Source organism: Myotis myotis, unplaced genomic scaffold (genome assembly GCF_014108235.1).
Source record: "Myotis myotis isolate mMyoMyo1 unplaced genomic scaffold, mMyoMyo1.p scaffold_m19_p_6, whole genome shotgun sequence".
Taxonomy (NCBI): domain Eukaryota; kingdom Metazoa; phylum Chordata; class Mammalia; order Chiroptera; family Vespertilionidae; genus Myotis; species Myotis myotis.
The window spans coordinates 22,283,994-22,303,161 of record NW_023416368.1 but is presented as its reverse complement, the minus strand read 5'-3'; the positions used below and the strand labels follow the sequence as shown (position 1 = coordinate 22,303,161).

Below are 19,168 nucleotides of genomic sequence, written 5' to 3'. Positions count from 1 at the left end.
TTTTTTAAAAAATATTGAGCTATTGTGGAAATAAATCATTGAAAGAGAGAGAGAGAAAGAGAGAGAGAGAGAGAGAGAGAGAGAGAGAGAATTAATTACTGCTTTAAACCCACACTATCTCAGTAGTTTAACACATGGAGCTAGGCCTAAACTTGAAGCATTTTCTACTTCAATTTCCTCATTTTATTGGTGCAGAGAGATGATGACTATGAGGTGATCGAAGAGATGAGAGACAGGCTTCCTGCTGCTTCCATGGCACCAGTGGTTCTCAACCCTGCTGCCCATCAGAGCTCCTAATAAATACGCATTTTTGGTCCTCACCCGGACTGATTAAAATAGAATCTCTACAAGTAGAACCCAGGCTCAGGTGTTACTTAAGAGCTCCTGGGTGACACTAGTGTGCAGCCAAGGTCGAGGGTCAGAGCACCACACCACACTGTCTCAATTCTGGACCTCGGATAAACCACCTTGGGCATCGCTGAGCTGAGTGTTGTTTGTGGACTTGCCCTACAGGGTCCCATGCCCTGTCCCCTCTCTACCGTGGGCACCAGTCTCAGAGGGCTGCTACACAGAACCCTAACACCCCAACAACAGGTGCACTTGCAGAACCAAAGGAGGAATATATGCACACAGAATATACCCAACTTGGACATGGTTAGCATGTCTTTATGTTGGATCAAAGAAATGCCTAATTTAAAAGCCATAAGACATATTCAAAATAATAGTCTCAACTGTTCAGCACAGGGCATGATGTACCCAGGAAATAAGTCTTGTCTCATGTTACTTAAAAAATTATTTATACACAGTGTGATTAAGTTAATTCATTTCTGGCTTTTCTTCTAGCAGAGGGAGCGCTGCATTCCTTGTTTAAAGAGCAGTGAGTAGAACACAGAGATTTCCACTGACTCCTTTCTTAAGAAATGCTTATCAGGAAGCTGAGAAAATAACTAGATAAGGTTGTTTAACCAAGATAGGAGTGATACTATATATACAATCATAATAACAGCAATTGTACCAGCTTCCAGTCATTGAGTGCTTGGTGGGTAACAGGAGCTTGGCTCAGCTCTGCACATATGTTGTATCATATTTAATGTTAACAAAAAGCCTAGGACTGTGGTCTGCAAACCGCGGCTCACAAGCCACATGCGGCTCTTTGGCCCCTTGAGTGTGTCTCTTCTACAAAATACTACGTGCGGGCGTGCAAGTACAGTGCAATTGAAACTTCATGGCCCATGTGCAGAAGTCAGTATTTTGTGGAAGATCCGGTATTTTGTGGAAGAGCCACACTCAAGGGGCCAAAGAGCCGCATGTGGCTCGTGAGCCACGGTTTGTCGAGCCGCAGTTTGCCGACCACTGCCCTAGGAGATAGGTTCTAATATTATCCCTATTTTATAGATGAATAAAGAGAGACCCAACATTTATCAATAGTAAGTGACAGATGTTAGGACAGTAACCCAGGGGTGCCAGACTCTAGCACCTACGACCATTAGGTTACACCTGGTGGGCTGTCCCTTCGATAACATACCAAAGTTCACCTCCTCTAAGTCAAAGACAGGACTTTTCTTGACACTATGTCTCAGTGGAGGGGGTAATGGTTAAGCCTCTGCAGTTTGGCCCAGAAGTGGGCATACCGGTGGGCAGCTTAAGCCACCTGATCACCAAACTTTTGCAGGTACATTCTGCTAACAGCACTAACTTTTCCAATTCTCTTTGGTGAGGCACATGGAGCTCTCCTGAGGTTGTTATTCTCATTACTGTCCTGGTGTAGTCGCCACAGGAGCCACCTTTTTCTGAAAGGTTGGGATTGGAGCAGGACAGGCGAGAGGATCAGCTTCAGGGTTGTGAGACTAGTGCAATCACACGGGGACCCAGAGCTTGGTTTAATGCTTTGCTTGTCACGATCCTGAAATTTTTCATAACTCTGTCTATGAACTTGTGAAGGCTGAAGGGCCCATGGAGAGTGCATGTGAGCAGAGGTCGCCCAGTACATGTGTGCACTGTAGTTCCTTGCCACCCAATCACATTTATGATGCCTCAGGAGCACAGAATTCTGGGAGACCCACTATGCACAAAGAGTTTAGCAAGACTCAAAAAAACCCCACACAAAACAAACAAAAAACCCCCACAAAATAAACACATTATAACTATGAAAAGTTTTCCTCTTTCCCATCACTCTCTGTTGGCATCTTCTATAACATGCTTACCATATATTCACATTGAGTCTTGCTGAATTCCAGGGGTCCACCAGAATTGTGGTCATATTTCATATCAACAGTTCTATGACTTAGTAACTGGGAATGCTGACAGCCTGAGAGGCCACATTTTCCATTTGAACCAGAACTTGCCAAATGTAGAAAGCAAGCAATGGTGTTCCAAGAAACAGGAACCACCAAGGAGCCTTATCAAGCCTTTTTGGACTCATGTTGCTTCCCTGTATTAGCCAAGCACTTATGCTGAAAATAGGATATGAGGACAAACCATGGTTCCTTTTGCTTTAAGTCCTTCTATCATCTGTAGCTGAAGTTAGACAGCTGGATGTGTGTGTATCAAGAAGTGACATAAAAAAAACCTGTTAGTCTTTTGCACTGTCTGATAAAAACAAAATACATAAGCATGTCTGCACTACAAAATACAATTTGTGGAATTTTAGTGACTCCACAAGTCTAATGTTCTTATTTGTAATGGCATTTAAAATGGCCATTGTACAATATAAAGATAAATGATAAATTTTATGCTAAAAATTTAAAATTATATTATATATATATATATATATATATATATATATATATATATTTTTTTTCACTAGAGAAAAAGTAAATACACCATGAAGGTTGAGAGAAAGACTGCAGATGAAAGAAAAAGGCTTTTCATTTTAATACTTTAATGGCATTTCCCCCCTATCCTTTGACCAATAAGGCCTTGCATTTTCATTTTTCACTAGGCCTGAAAATTACGTTGCCAGCCCCAAGGGAGGTTGGGAGAGACAGGGCAAGGTCATCCTCATTCATCTTTGATTCATCCAGATTAAGTCTGCTTTGGCTCAATACAATGAGGTAAATGTTGAATCCATTTGTAATCGCCAAAGTTCAAGGTCAAGGCCATAAAAGGGGGCTTTTAAATGTCAAACAACTTTCCAACATTAGCAGAGCCCTCTCAAGATCCAAAGTCAATCAAACCTAAATTATTTCCTCACCCATGGGTAACCTTCCAATCCATGGTGTGAAAAGCTCTACTTAAAAGGGGCGTTCTGGTATGTTGAGATTAGAAGGTGGTAAGTGGTTTCACAGAGAAAAAAATGACTCTACAGTTATGGGATTAATAAATATTTTAAAAGTGGTGAAAACTTATTTCAGTATACACCATCTACAATAAGGTCTAGTAAAAGCATTTATTCATTCAGTCAACAAATATATTCATTGAACAATGTACTACACCCTGGGGAAACTTTGGAGAATAAAATGAACATGTTACCCGCCCTCATTATTGACAGTCTGACTGGGGAGACTGTTAATAAACAAGAAAACAAAAAAATAAATACAACTATAAATTCTAGTCATTGTTATTTATAAAGAAAATAACAGGAGTGATCATCAGGAAGAATTTTTTTTTCTTCTGCTGTTTTTCTCCTCTGTGGTAATGTCATTCTCTTTGCTTCTTTCTCACTTGCAATTTTTCTCTATCCTCATATTTCCTCCTCTACTGATTCCATATATAAGTCTGAATATACTAATCTTGTGCACAGAAATGTCAAAGACTTACATAGCATATCTTCTAGAATTGGTTCATTTATTATTGAGCTTGGGTTGATAAGAGTTACTAAGCCCAAGGAACAGCAGAGATTGCCTTCTTCCAAAAGAAGGCTCAGCTACATCTAGAGCTTTTGTCCAAGAGAACTTTTTATGATGATGGAACTATTACACATTTGTGCTCTCTAGCCCAGCAGCTACTCAATGTGGCTACTGGGCACTTGGAATGTAGTTAGTGGTAGGCCTATTGTACAGCATAGCTCTAGGGATCTCCAAGTCAATGAAAAACCTGTTTATCAGGTGGGTGATGAAGGATGGTAGCCAAGGGCCAAGTTTGACAGACAACAAGTTCTCTGGGAAGTGCTTGCAGAAGTTCTTGGCCTTCTTGGGAATTGGGTGAGTGTCCTAGATCTGAGCAGGGTCTAAGCTTGGGGAACCAGGGAAGAGATACAAGCCAGGCATGAGAGAAACCCATCCCTCAAGTTAAACATTGCATGTAATCCTTGGTTGTGTTACCTAACGTATAAATAGTCTGTTCTTGTAACATAATTATCTCTCCCATGAGGACAGAACTTTGCATTTAGCAAAGCAATTTCACATCCATTATCTGCTTTGATTTTCACAATGAGGTAGTGAGATAGGCAGGACATGGGTTATTTACCCAACAAGTCAAAACTGGAATCCTCAACGGATTTCAGGTAGAGAAAATCTGTAAGGTCGCCATGAGCACCCTAGTCCCTACTCTGCCTTGGATCATCTGGACTAATCTCCATAGACAGTTAAACAGAAGAAAAGCTAGGTCCGGGGAGAAGGGACGGAATCATTCCTCCATCCCCGTGTCAAACCTCACAATGTTCCTGGTATTTTACTAGGTTTTGAGGATACAGCAGGGAACAAGACTGGCAAGACCCTTGGCATTCTAATGGGCAAAGAACCCCAGAATGAAATCAATATAACTTGTTCCTACCACCATGTGTATGTCATCCATGTGAATGTAGTCATAATCTATATGGTCACACTATGCCTCCCAAATGAGGAGACTTACTTGGCCTGAAGACTTGAAGAATGACTGAGCAAGGCAAGAATGACTGAGCATGGGAGACCTATTATTCTAAACCACTAAGGTCAGGCTGGCCTGTTTTCAATTCAACCTGGAAAAGTCAAATCCCGTTCTCTCAAAAGAAGAAAAACGGCCCCACAATTTCACAATCTGGCTCTCCCCATTCTCAGGGCTTTGAAAAAGGCATCAGGACTAATCATGGAACATTCATCTCCAGGTTGTCGTGACCTGGCTCTCCCCAATGTGATTCCTGGGTTGCAGACTAAGTCCTCTATAGTTTTTAAGGTCTCGGGAAAAATAAAAACGGTAAAAACACCCACAGATAATTCTCAATTTTGAGTGTTTTAGTCTTTCGTTAGTCTGAAGACAATCATGAAGATATTTCATCAGCAAAAATGTATCGATCATTTTATCATCTACTGTTTCATAGTTATATGGCACATAAATAAAACCATGGTTTCTACCCTTAGGAATATTTGGTGTTATAGAAGTTAAATAAGGAATTATATAGTCTAAAGCAGTACAAATGCTAACAAAAATAAAGGCAAGGGAATAGAAAGATAAAAGCTGATTTACTTTTGATTGTTTAGGTTTGATATTCCTTTGATTCATCTGAATTTGTTGATGTCCCCACTTGTGGGGATTTTTAAGAAAAAATGTAAATTTTTCTTAAGTTGTGTTAATACAATTGCCCTGTAGAATTAATTGTATGATTTGTTAATTTAGTCAGCAAGAGTTCAAGTTTCTATATACATCAGGCAACAGATTGGGTATGTGGTATGTAGCAGCGAATTAAACAGGCAGGAATTCCTGTTTTTGCAAGGTTTACACTCGAGCGAATTCAGGTTTCAAACAGTCTTCTTCTCTTGGGATAGACTGCCCCCACTCTTAGAAGATTCCCACCCCCACAGAAACGTATCTCAGACCCACCTCCTGCACTCTTCATGACCATGAAGAAATAAATGCAAGGACTAAGGTGGGGATAGTGTATCCACAAGCCACCTCTAAACTGCTGTCTCTGCTTTATACTCACATGGCAGATTTCCAGAGGCAGCCGGGACAAAACCATACATATTAAGAACCGTAAAGTAGGATTTCTTGGGCTGCGCTAGAAACCCCCAAACTCTTTCTATGACTGTTTCTATGGGAAAGGCCACCCAAGTTCTAAACAGCTGGCTTAGTCCACGCACTGCTGAAGCACACTCTGTAAGCTGTCGACAGCCTGTGCTCAGGCAACTAACTGCGAGCTCAAATAGCTAAAAACGATCTGGCACCCACACAGAAGCTCCTGCACACACATTTTGCTTTATACTTGGAGCCTTTCCATGACACTCGCTAAGGCATAATTATTACGAATGTCAGCCTCGAGGAGTAGCCTTGGAGACCCTTCCACCAGCTGGAATCGGGACACATACCAGCTTTAGCTACACGTCTGCCCAGGCTGGTGGCAGACAACTGAATGCAGGCTTCTGAGCAGCCCCTGAGGCAAGGTGTTTATATTTCATCGCAATCACTAGTTGCACTTCGTTTCTTCCACATGCAAATCAAAATGCCTCCATTTTCAGCTGCCAGGACAGCTGATTATCGTCACCATCGGAAACAGTAAATGCTTCTCTCAATGAAGGGACTGCTCTTTAGAAATTCCTGCGCATCTTGGGGCACAGAAAGAAAATGTCCTTGACAGTGCATCGTGGCTACGGGATGAACACACTGATCACACACATGCCTTTTCACGGCTGAGAGCAACTCCAGGCCAGGGTGCCCAGAAAATTCTCAGGGTTTGGAAAGAGGCAGCAGGACAAACCACAGAGCATTCAACTCCAAAGTCCCTCTCACCACCATCAACCAAGGTGATCTTGGGTAAAACACGTCCATGTTCCAGTTCCTTCTTGGTCCTGTTCTCTCCCTGGGATGGCTTCCTTGATCTCACTCCAAGTCTCAACTTCTTATAAAATGCTGTTCTATGAAGCCTTCCCAGAGTCCCTTAAGCCAGTGTTTCTCAACCTTCTGGCCCTTTAAATACAGTTCCTCATGTTGTGACCCCCAACATAAAATTATTTTCGTTGCTACGAAAATTATTTTCATAACTGTAATTTCGCGACCCACAGGTTGAGAACTGCTGCCTTAAGCCAAATCAGCTTCTTTCTTACTGATATCCCCACTCCAGCAGTCCATATCCGTTATAACATTTATCACGTGGTATTATTGTTGCATATTTATTATTCTATTTATTTTAGTTTATCATGTTATTTTATGGTCCTCTTAGTGTATCAGGCAATATGTTATCATGCCTACTTCTAATATTAGTAATATCATTAGTAATATTATGAGTGTTTACTACTTGTCAGACTATGTGAATACAATCTCTAATTGTTACAAGAGCCCTGTGAGATGGACATTATCATTCTTCCCACTTTTTTCTACACTTGAAAAATGTAAAACCAAGAGAGATTATATAAATGGTTAGTCATGGCACTGAGAGTCAAAATAAAGTCTATTTTCCCTTAAAACGTATGCTTTTTACCACTACCCTAAAATGCTACCTATAAATAATAGTAGATGGTATTTACTAAGTGCTTACTAGTACCAGGTGCTCTCCATATATTAGCTAATGTGATCCTCACAAAAACCCTGTGATGTAGATATTGTAGTCATAATCTCAATTTTACAAAAACAAAATTAAGGTTCAGAATGGTTAAATGACTTGCCCAAGGTCACAGAACTATGAAGAATGGATCTGAATGTAGGTCAATCTCCCCTTACCCAATACTCTATTCCATGACCAGATGGCAGATTTTCTTTCGTCTTTGCAAACACTGCACAGGTTTTCAAGAATAACCTGTCTGGAGAATGAAAACTGGACTGTGACCCAGTTTTCTGACTCACACAAATAAACCAAACCTATCAAGCCCCTAGGCACTCACCTTAGCACGTGTGTGGACCCATTAATGGTTGTGGTTGAACAGGGGACAGTTTGGCCCAGAATGGAAGGTCTTCGGTAGCGCTCATCATCACAGCAGAGGATGATGAGAAAGGCACGTCGAAAAGACTTATTCAAGAAAGCGTAGAGGAAGGGGTTCAATCCAGAATTGATATAGCCGAGCCAGAGGAAAGCTGTCCACACCTGCCCAGGGACCGTGTAGTCTACGAACGGATCCACAATATTGGTGACAAAGAAGGGGGCCCAGCAGAGGCAGAAGCAACCCATGATGATGCACAGGGTCTTGGCTGCTTTGGTCTCTGTCCTCATTCGATGCGTGCTATGCTGGTCTGTCGGCTGGGGCCTGCCCTCCGAGGGGGCTCCTGCCCGTTGTAGCATCTGGATCTGGTGGGCGTGCTCCTTGGCTGTGACATAGATGCGGTAATAGGCCAGCACCATGAGGAGAAACGGGATGTAGAAGGCTACCACGGAACAAGTGATGGCGTAGGGCTTGTTGACCATGAAGATACAGTACGTGGAGTTAGAGTTCTGAGGGAACTTCCTTTTTTCTATCTGAGAGGTGGAGGGAGAGAGAAAGGGAAGAAAAAAGTGAAGGGGAAAAAGTAGGAGGGGAATGAGGAGAATTGTAAGAAAAGAAAAAGGAGGAAAAAGAAAAGGAGAATATGAAGGTAGAAAGAAGGGGAGGGGAACAGGGAAGGAAAGAGAGGAAAGAATAAATGAATTAAGGAAAAAGGAAAGAAAAGGTTTATCAGCACAGCTTTCTTTTTTAAAAAACAAATAAACCTACAACCCTGATGGTAGAGAAAGAATACAACCAGATCCCAGGGCTCAGAGGGCTTGTCTATCCAAGAGGGGCTGAAACCCCAGTAAAGAGTAGAAATAAAATAGGGACAAAAATCACTCTTCATTCTATCTACCCAGCCAATAGTGGAGCCCTGCCTGTCCTCCCGTCTTGTATGCTTGCACACAGTAGATTTGGTAGTAAAAGTCTTCAAACTGTAACTCATCTTCTTCAAGACTGTGTTGGCTGTTCTTATAATCTCAACAATTCCCATATGAAATTGATCATTAGCTTATCAACTTCTATAAATATCTTTAAGGATTTCAATTGGAGTTAAAACAGAATGATTGAGGAAAACGGATATCTCTACAATGTTAAGTCTTCCCATTCACAAATATGATAATCCTTGCCCTTTATGGAAGTCTTTAAAATTTCATTTTGGTATTATTTAATATGTTTTGTGTAAATGTCTTGTGCATCTTTTGTTAGGTTTATTCCTGAGTATTTGACTTTTTATTCTATTGCAAATGGTACCATGTTAAAATTATAAACCCTAATTATTTGTTGCCAGGAGGGAGAATTCAATTTTTTTTTTTGTATATTGACTATGTAGCCAACAATTTTGTTTAATGAATTACTAATATCTCATCTCTAGATTCTTTTGAATTTTCTCCATGCACACTCATGTGATCTGTAACAAATGACAATTTCCTTTCTTCCTTCCTATTATTAACAACTTTTCTTGCATTATTGAACTTGACAAGTCCTCCAGTAAAATTCTGAATGAAAGTGGTAGAGTGGACACCACTTTCACATTCCTAGTTTTAGGAAGGGAGCTATCGATATTTTACTATTAAGTGTGATACCTTTAAGTTTTTTGTAAATGCTTTTTATTTGATTGAGAAAATTGAATTTTATGAATTTTAACAAGTCATAAATGGATATTGAATTTTGTCAGTGCATTTTTTGCAACAATGAGATGATCATGTGGGTTTTCCCTCATACAGTGAATTACATTGATTGCATTGCATTCCTCACTTGCATTGAATGCTGTGGTACACTAGATCCCTTTTGCAGGATTGAAGGTCTTTTCTCCCAATTATGAATTTTCCAGACTGAGCTCTTAATTATCAGCCTTCTCTGGGAAGAGCCCTTGGCTAAAGAGAGCTGTGTAACAAAATGACACTTCTGTACCTGAGGCCAGCCTGCATCCAGTGTGAATATTACACATAAATGAAGATAGGAATAAAAAATATATACAACACACATATGTTATTACTTGTGTGATTTAGTATCTTGTCCTATAGTCTATTATAGGGTTATGGCATATCTTTCTATTGAATTGACATTTTATGATTATGAAATATCTCATTTTATCTCAAGTAATTTAACTTGCCTTAAAATTATTTTATCACTGATAACAGTATAGCTATACCAGCTTTCTTTTGGTTAGTGTTTGTATATGATATTTTTCCATTATTTTATTTTCAATTTTTCTGTCATCTTATATTTCATGGGCCTCTCTTACACGCAGCATGTATTATATATTGATTGGTTGGTGAAAATATTGTGACCAGAGACTTGGAGAAAACTAACCTTGTATTTCTCCAAGGAGCAAAGATTTAGTATTTGCTAATTCAGTGTTTGTGGCAAATAATCACTGCAAATAACGAAAATCAACTGTATATGTATTGTGAACACATGGGTTCTGCTAGCTTTTCTCTGGGCAGATTCAATGTGCAAATGAGTCGAAAGATATAAAATGCAGTCACAACATCATGGAGCAAATACTAGGCATGTTGACACTGAGATGCCACACCTTCAGTTCCACAAAGTAAATAGGGGATGCCTCGCTCATAAACGGGCAAAAATCCCCTAGGTTATTTCCCTTAAAAGTCTACATATGAAGGTAAAAGTGCTGTGCCCTTATTAAAAGTTCTGATGCACAAAAGCTTATGCTTCCACAGGTTTTATCCATTAAGGAGTAAGTTAGTACAGACAGGAGGAGCACATACACTGGCTCCCAGTAAGCTTGGGCTTAGATGTAATGACCACCCCTCTCAACCAATGTAACTTTAGCTAATAACTTCACCTCTCCGAGCCTCATTTCCTGAAGATAATAATAGGATATACATAGCCTTGTTGTGGGGCCTCAGTGAGGTTCATAAGAATAGAGACACTATTGACATGGGGCTTGGTGCACAAGAAGTGTTCATTTGTTGGCCATTATTATATTGGTTGTTGGAAACTTGAATTTCATTTCTCCCCAAGAATGGTAAAACTGAAAGTTTGAAAGAAGAGGAATAGAATTCAAGAAAATATCCATACAGTCTCCCTTGTATGGGTCCCCTTTCTCCACTCCTTTGTCCCCAGCATTGCTCTCAGAAGCCCTGGGAACTCTTGTTCTGACATACCACATGCAAATCCTCGCCCAGCCTTGGTTTGGGTATTCCTTCCTGGACAAAGAACAAGGCAAGATTAGGGGCTAGAAATGGGGTGAAGAGAAGAAGGGGCAGCTTCTATTCTAACTGGTTCTGTTGGCCAGAGCTTGCTCTCAATCTCTCACCTTTCCCCTTCCTACCATGAGATGGTCCTGGGATCAACTTTACAGTGACAACCTGACTGCTTCCTTAGGGAATGTATACCCCTGGTAATGAATCCAGACCATAGCTTTTAGTCACAAATTTGGTATTGCAAAGATAGTGTGTCAGAGCTGAATGACTCTCAAAGACTACCTAGACTGGGGTTGGTAAATGCCTGACACATGTGCCATCATGTTATTCCTCTAAGCCCTGGAAGACACTATTCTCCACTGGGGACCAATGGATCACAGCCTTGAAGGAAGTGGGTCAGTGAGAGCGCTGACTTGGGGTTCAGCTCTCAACTCCTGTCCAGGGCTCTCTTTGCTCTCCAAAAGCTTCCACTCACATGACACGTTTTCTGTGGATTACTGAAAGCCTCAAAGACTGCCAGCATGAAATAGGATGAAGACCTCTCGGGGCACTGGAGTCAGAATGCTAAGCTTCAGACACCTGTTCTGCTATTTAGTAGGCATATTAGTGGGCCTGTTACTTCACCTTTCTGAGTCTGACTTTTCTCATCTAAATGAGATCAGCAAAGGATGCTATCAGGATTATCGGTAAAGTATTTCACATACTTTATGGCATACAGCAAGCATTCAAAAATGCTAGCTTGCTTTTTTGTTGTTATTCTTGTCATGGCGCAGACCACTGTCAGAATCTTTCTCAGAATATCCACCCAACTTGATACTGTTTGTTTATGTAGAATCCCAGGCAAACAAAGGGAATCGGCCAGTGGGATCTGCGTGGGGTCTACTCACCAAATCAATTATGCCAATGTTGTTCCAGCCTTGCATTATAGGAAGAAAAGAGATAAACATGGGGATGACCCAGCAGCCTCCCAGCATTAACGCGATGCGCAGAGGGGTCATCTTGTTCCTATAGACCAAAGGCTGGCAGCAGATGGCATAATACCTGGAGAGAGAATAGGGAGGGGGTGCCACGGGAGAGGAAGAAAGAGGGAAAAGGAGGGAGAATAATTGATGGGAGAGGAAGAGGGAGAAGAAGGGAGATACAAAAAGGAAATATTGGGAAAGAGAAAAATTGGAGGGGGAAGTTGAAAATAAAAATAAGGAAGAAAGAATAGAAAAAATAATGGGGGAGATGGGGGAGAGTGGGTAACAGAGGAAGGGAAGGAGGAAGGGGAGAGACAAGAGGAAATAACAGAGGGAAGAAAACAGCAATTATACAATAACATATGTTATACTGGCCAATGAGTTTCTGCTAATATAAATATCAACTTTCGATCACATCTGAGAATCATTTCCTAGAGCCAGCTCCATATCCCTCTTCCACTCCTAATGCCTGCACAGCTGAGGGTCTGCCCTGTCTCAGACACAGCTCCAACAGTGCTCTCATGCCTGGGCATTTGAGGAACTTCGGTCCAGCCCTCTGGGCCTCAATGTCCTGGCATTTGTGATCCTCTTTGATAACAACTTGAGGTGATTCACACGTGGCCCGACATCTGAGCTCTAAGAACTGTCTCAGATCTGTCACCATTCTCTCTTTTTTAAAAATATACTTTATTGATTTTTTACAGAGAGGAAGGGAGAGGGATAGAGAGTTAGAAACATCAATCAGCTGCCTCCTGCACACCCCCTACTGGGGATGTGCCCGCAACCAAGGTACATGCCCTTGACCAGAACCGAACCCGCGACCCTTCAGTCTGCAGGCTGATGCTCTATCCACTGAGCCAAACCGGTTATGGCTGTCACCATTCTCTTGATCACCTGCCTATACTAACGTGATGCTAAGTCAATGTTCCTTACATTGTGGTCCAGGGATTCCATCCTGTTCCCCTGCATGAGATTCACCTGAGGAGGCCTATTTAAAAATGCAGATACCAAGGATCTCCAGAGGAAGGACCTGGAGTTGGCATTTTGACAAGAGGAAGTCATTGCTGCTGTTCGCTAAGTATGGCCCAGCCCCTCTTTCTGGGCACATGTGCTTCCTGGCCTCCTTGTGGTTGGGTAGGGCCAAGTGACTGTCTGGTCAATGAGTTATGAACAGAGCTGACACGTGTTACTTCTGGGCTGGACTAGTTCATTGTTTCTCTAAGAATGCAAAATTTCAACTATTTCCTGTTTCATCATTTCCTGCCTACAGATAGAGACCACCTCACCCGCTTTATCAGGTCTTCTCTTCCTCACAGGGCTCACTGCTCATCTTTCTTTGAGTCTGTGTTCTGCCTATGATACTGGCTTTCTTCTTACCTCCACATAGAGATGCAACCTGCCCCACTCAATGATCAAGTCTCTAACTCCAAGACTGTTCCTTGCATGCCATTCCAACCTTAGAGATCACCACTTCCATGTCCAGGCAGTTCATGGAATTTGACAACAGGCAAAACATCACAGTAGATCTATCAGCTATTTGTCTTTGCAAGAATCTAAAGTGCAAAAAGACAGCCTGAAGGCTAAGTCTCTTCTTTAAGATTTAATACCATTTAATGATGAGCCACCCCCCAACCCCCCTCATTTCATGTAGTTCACTTTGTTAATTTTCCCCACCTCTTCTTTTCTTAATTCAAAGCATAACTAATATAACAATGGCAGTATTTTTGAAGAGGTGGTGGTGGGAGGAGTTGGAGAGGGTGGAATGAGGCCAATGTTAAAGCATGATCAGTGGGTGCTTTGGGAGATGGGGGACGGGGATTATACTTTTCCTTCTAAGGCATCAGGGAGCCGCTGGCCGCACTATGCTTCCTGTGGCCAGAGAGACAGTGGGTGTCTTGACTTGCAACAGAGTGCAAGAAACAAGAGCCCGAAGAATGGAAGAGGGGATTAGCCAGGAACTCTTTTTTTCTTTTTCTTTTTTTTAAAAAAATTTTTTTTTATTGATTTCATAGAGGAAGGGAGAGGGAGAGAGAGATACAAACATCAATGGTGAGAGAGAATCATTGATCGGCTGCCTCCTGCACGTCCCACACTGGGGATGGAGCCCACAACCTGGGCATGTGCCCTGACCAGGATTCAAACCATGACCTCCTGGTTCATAGGTTGATGCTCAACCACTGAGCCATGCCAGCTGGGCAGGAACTTATTTTTTTCTGTGTGTGAAACTGACATGATAGCCAACTCTAACTAAATATAACCCGGTAATAGAAGAATGATGATTATCTGGAATTCCCTCCATGCTCTTGACTTATAAGAAAAGCACGTTATATCAGAGTGGCAATTTTATTTTCTGAATGGCTAGACCAATAATCATTAGAGGCTTATTATTAACACAAAGATGGTGAATTAGGTGTGTATGAAAATACATTTTTTTCCAAATTTTGCTCCCTCCCTCCTTTCCTGCTAGAGGACCTAGATTAGACATTTTGTTGTGTCCATTTAGCATCCTTCTTCTTTTTTCTTGGTAATAGCATCCCTTGTCTTTGGGGAATTATCTCTTGTCTGTTGTTAGGGTGTTGGGAAAGCAAATTATCGGATTCTGACATCTCCAACCAAGGAGTCACCCAATCAGTGTCTCCTGGGATTCTAGACGTCATGCAGAGTGACGCAAAGATGGGACAGTCAGGGTCGGTACCCTATTCCCGCAGCAAGTTCATGTGGGGCTGAGATTAGTTCCTTTCCCTGGGTCTTTGGGAAGCCATGTTTTTGCCCCTTCCATTCTTCATTGTGTAACTCTTCCTTTAATTTAATAAGCCACCTTATATGTTGCCAATAAATGCTCTTTTTGCTTAAGTTGCTGTTATGGGTTGAACTGTGTCCCCTTCCTCCAAAAGAAATGTTAAAGCTCTAAACTTCAGTAGCTTGGAATGTGACCTTATTTGGCAATGGGGTATATATAGAGCTAAGCAAATTAAAATGAGGTCATTGGAGTGGCCTTCATCTAAAATGACTGATAATCCTCATAAAAAGGGAATTTTGGACACAAAGACAGACATGCACAAAGAGAAGATGGCCACGTGAGGACAGAGGATTGGAATGATGCATCTACAGGCCAAGGAATAGCAAAGATTGTGAGAAAATAACCTGATGCTAGGAAGGGTTCAAGATTATTCCCAAGGTCTTGGTACCCTGAGGCAGCTGCCCTATTATCTTTCCTCGTATCTTTTTAATCTTTGCTTTATAACAAAGAATTTAGAAAAATAAACAACTTTTTGAAGGCTGTATTCAAGAATCTAAATCAAGTAGATGAAAATAAATATTACTGAATAAAATGATTAATAAAAACTGAATTCCAGTGCTAACTGACTAATGACGCTTCCTTACAAATTCTAACTTTTGTCTGTAAATCAAGGACTAGCTAAAAATCTGATAATTTGATTTTTATCTATTATGGTTGCTTTTTAGTTCCTATAATTGGATTATATTCCCCCTGCTAGGAAGAAAAATATTTTTCCTACCATGAATTGCCCCCAAAACACATGCATAACACCATTAGACAGAAGTAGTTAGTGAAAACTTGTATGCATATATATGCATAACTCATACACACAGACAATAGGGTGGTGAATGAAGGCCTGGGGTGGGGGTGAGGGCGGACTAGAAGGGGTCAATGGGGAAAAAAAGGGGGACATATGTAATACTTTCAACAATAAAGATTTTAAAAAAATTTTGCAAGTTCTTTGGAGGTCAGGCAAAACAACCTGGCTGAGTTAATAATAAGAGGTACTATCCATTTACTTAATAAGGACTCTACCTGTATTGTCTCAATAAGTCCTCACAACTACTTTTAAGATAGGAACTATAAATGTACCCATTTCACAGGTGAGCAAAAAGAAACACAGAAGTGTCAGGATTTGGCTAAGGTCCCACAGGTGGTAAAAGCCAGATCTAGCCCAGAGAGCCTGACTCAAGGGCTAGGATGTTACCCTCATTACTATTACTTTACTACCTCCCCTAAATCCCCACGGGATTATTCTATATCTTTACAAGCCACTTTAGGAACAATCAAAACATACAAACACTAAATCTCAGAATACTGAAATCCCTAGTCCTGTCCACAATGAAGTGTAGCCAAGCGTACATTAATGCACCAAGGACTGGAATTCACCATTCTACCATAGTACATTGGGAACTTAAGGCGATCCTGAAATTAAGACTGTTTCTTCCAAGACTGCTTTCTGTAATTTCCAGTTTTACCCTCTGGCTACATTTAAAACTTCTATCTCTATTCTTTTTCTGTATAGTGGTCCTATGGACATCTGAAGAGGGCTTTTATATTTTTCTGAAGCCTCACTTTCTATAGGTAGAAACATTCCTAGTTATATTCAACCAGGGTTGATTTTGCTTGCTAAGGGATACTGGGCCATGTCTTGAGATATTTATTGTTGTCGCAACTGGGGAGGGTGATGGTCCTGGCATCCAGTGGACAGAGGCCCAGGAGGCTGCTAGATGCACAGGACAGCACCCCACAACAAAGAATCAACCGGTCTACAACGTCAGTAGTGCTGAAGCTGAGTAACCCTGGTCAAGAGGAGGTGATTTTTGCCAATGGCAGGGCTCCATGTCCTCTGTATGTGCTGTGGTGTGCCATTATCTCTTAAGAGTGGGTGCCATGATACTCTGGTGTACCCTATATAAATGGGAGAAGACTAGTACATCCCCTTCCACCCTGCCCACCACAACTTAACACAGACAGGGGACACCCAGGAGTCCAAGACACCTGCACTCCTTCTAAGAGCAGGGTGCGAGGTGAGAAAGTCTTCCCCTAACTGATTTATAAAGTCCAGAGATGTTTGTCTCACTCACTCCTGTATCCCCAATGCTTAGTGCAAAGCTAGAGACAGAGTACATACTCACAAAATGGGTTGAATAAGAATAAGCCCATAATCACAACCAATTAAAATAAATTACACTGAATGTGGGACCATGTTTTAGGGATGTGAAAGGTCATATCTAATAGAGGAATGGGGAGGCTTTCTCTAGTAGGTATCTTTTAAGTAGGACTTTAGAGACTAGGTAAGGGTGGTGGAGGAGAAAGTGCAATACAGGTGTGTGGCCAAAGAGACAGAAATATTATATATTTCAAATATATGTATAAAAAGTATTTATAGATATGTGTTTCATATCAATATATATTTCATAAGTATATCCCTATATCCACATAGCTGGACAGTAGAGTGTTTATAAGAAAGTAAAAGTAAATATGCCTTAAAAGGCTGGATGAGGGGCACGTCTCAGCACTGGTTCTCAGACTGTAGCCAGCATCAGAATCAACTGGAAACAGAGGTTGGTAGGTCTGGAGTAGGGCCCAAGAATTTGCATTTCTGACATGTTCCCAGATACTGCTGCTGCTGCTGCTGACTTGGGAACACACTTTGAGAACCATTTGCTTAGAGGTGTTTGATGCTATGATAGGAGGAGTCACCAAAAGTTTTTGAACTGGAAAATTTCCATCACAATCAACACATCTGCACGCTTTACTAACTGAGCTGAATTACAACACGTTCAATAGAAAGGGTTGTTGGTTCAAACCTAGGTGGACAGTGTTCGTAGATGAATGTAGTTCCGTCTCACAGGAATAGACTTATCTGCAAGGTCTGTTCTCTAGCTTTTCATTGGACATTTCCCATTCTTCTTTAACTAGAAAACTTTCAAAAAGTGGTTAAATGAATGTTCAAATGGCAAGTGAGGTTCCAGATGGCCAGGATTAACTAAGATGTACAAAGTCATTTCTTATGCAAAACATTTCAAAGTACTGCTTATAAAACTCCATTCAAACCCCTTTTGGTAGAACAGACACCAGCTTCCCCAACTGCAGTCAGGTGTAAATGTGTGATCAAATTGCCTTTAAATGTCTCTGGGGACACAATTTACTTTGACAACTCTGAGAAGACAGTTGTTTATTTTAAGCTTGAGCTAAACTCTTCCCCACTCTTGCAATTAAGGAAAATTCTTCCTGCTCACTTCCTGTCCTCTTACCACAGGGAAGGCAAAGGAGCAAGCAGAACAAGTTGGAATTCTAGACTCTCAGCATTAGAGGAGATTTTAACTTTATGTCTTCACATCTGGGGACCTTAACCATTAGCTCTGTAGTATTAAAATCAGTTACTTCCCTTCTCCAAGACCCAGGTTGCTCATCATCGCGTGGGTCATTATGCCCACTTCATTGTTTAGCTGTGAGAACTAATAAAATAATATGTTCGAAACTTAGGAGGTTCCTGGCACATAAAGCTTCATAAATAGCAGTTATTATCTACTCCCACCCCCTCTCATTTTTTATATACAGGGTAGGCAAAAGTAGGTTTACAGTTGTTCATATAAAAATAGTACAATAATAAATAAATCATAATATAAGAATCAACTCTGTGTTTTGCATACTTACAGCTGTAAGCCTGCTTGTGCCCTCTCTGTATATTTGTTTTATACCTATTGTGAACAGATTCAAATACATTTTGGAACCAGTGCCTTTGTAACTATTTAACAAGTAAAACAGAAGTCTCTTGGTTCAACATCTCTCCCAGTAGTTGGCTCTAAGAAACAGAAAGGTGGATGAGTTGACCCTACAGAAGAAGCACTGAGACCATACTGGCTACCTGTTGTGGAGTTGATTACATGCAGCATCCTCTCAAGGACTTACTCCAGGCCTGGCCCTCCTACCTGAGATGGAAGAAGAGGTCATCCCGGATCACCACTGAGACCAAATCTAATCTCTGATCAAGGTCAGCTCATGAAAGAAATGTCAACCACAGGGGAGAAGAGATGACATAGCAGCTGGCAGCTAAGACCTGAGTGCTGGAATGGACCCAGGAAAACAGAAACGTTTCATGAGATTCATTTTTTCACAGCTCCTAACTCATAAAGAACAGCGAATGGTCTTTACGTTTAGGACCAAGGAGATGATGAGCTCCACCGAATCGGTAAACTTATGAGTTACAAGGGGCATTTTGCCTTAAGCAGGAAAATCAGTAGGTTCCAATCCAAGCTCTTTAGTGGACTGCCCTTCCAACTTTGGGACAGATCACTTGCTGTGTTTTTTTTTGTGTGTGTAAAATGGGGATTCACTGCATCTGAGTTTGTGTAAGAGGCTGTACTTGTGGTGGATTAAAGACGGCCACACATTCTTTGACACTCCTCCCATGCAGAGGTGGGGAGTCTGCCGCCTTCC

At 41.2% G+C, this 19,168-nt stretch overlaps 1 protein-coding gene across 1 annotated transcript in view; it reads right to left on the bottom strand.

Annotated features, from left to right (window-relative positions):
- HTR4 (5-hydroxytryptamine receptor 4) overlaps positions 1-19,168 on the bottom strand; it is a 114,795-nt gene that overhangs the window by 13,183 nt on the left and 82,444 nt on the right. Inside the window, exons 5-7 of the mRNA XM_036315474.1 lie at positions 11,869-12,022; positions 10,943-10,984; positions 7,731-8,299 (exon numbers count right to left, since the gene is read on the bottom strand). Coding sequence (XP_036171367.1) covers positions 7,731-8,299; positions 10,943-10,984; positions 11,869-12,022 — 765 coding nt within the window. The remainder of the gene's footprint in view (positions 1-7,730; positions 8,300-10,942; positions 10,985-11,868; positions 12,023-19,168) is intronic.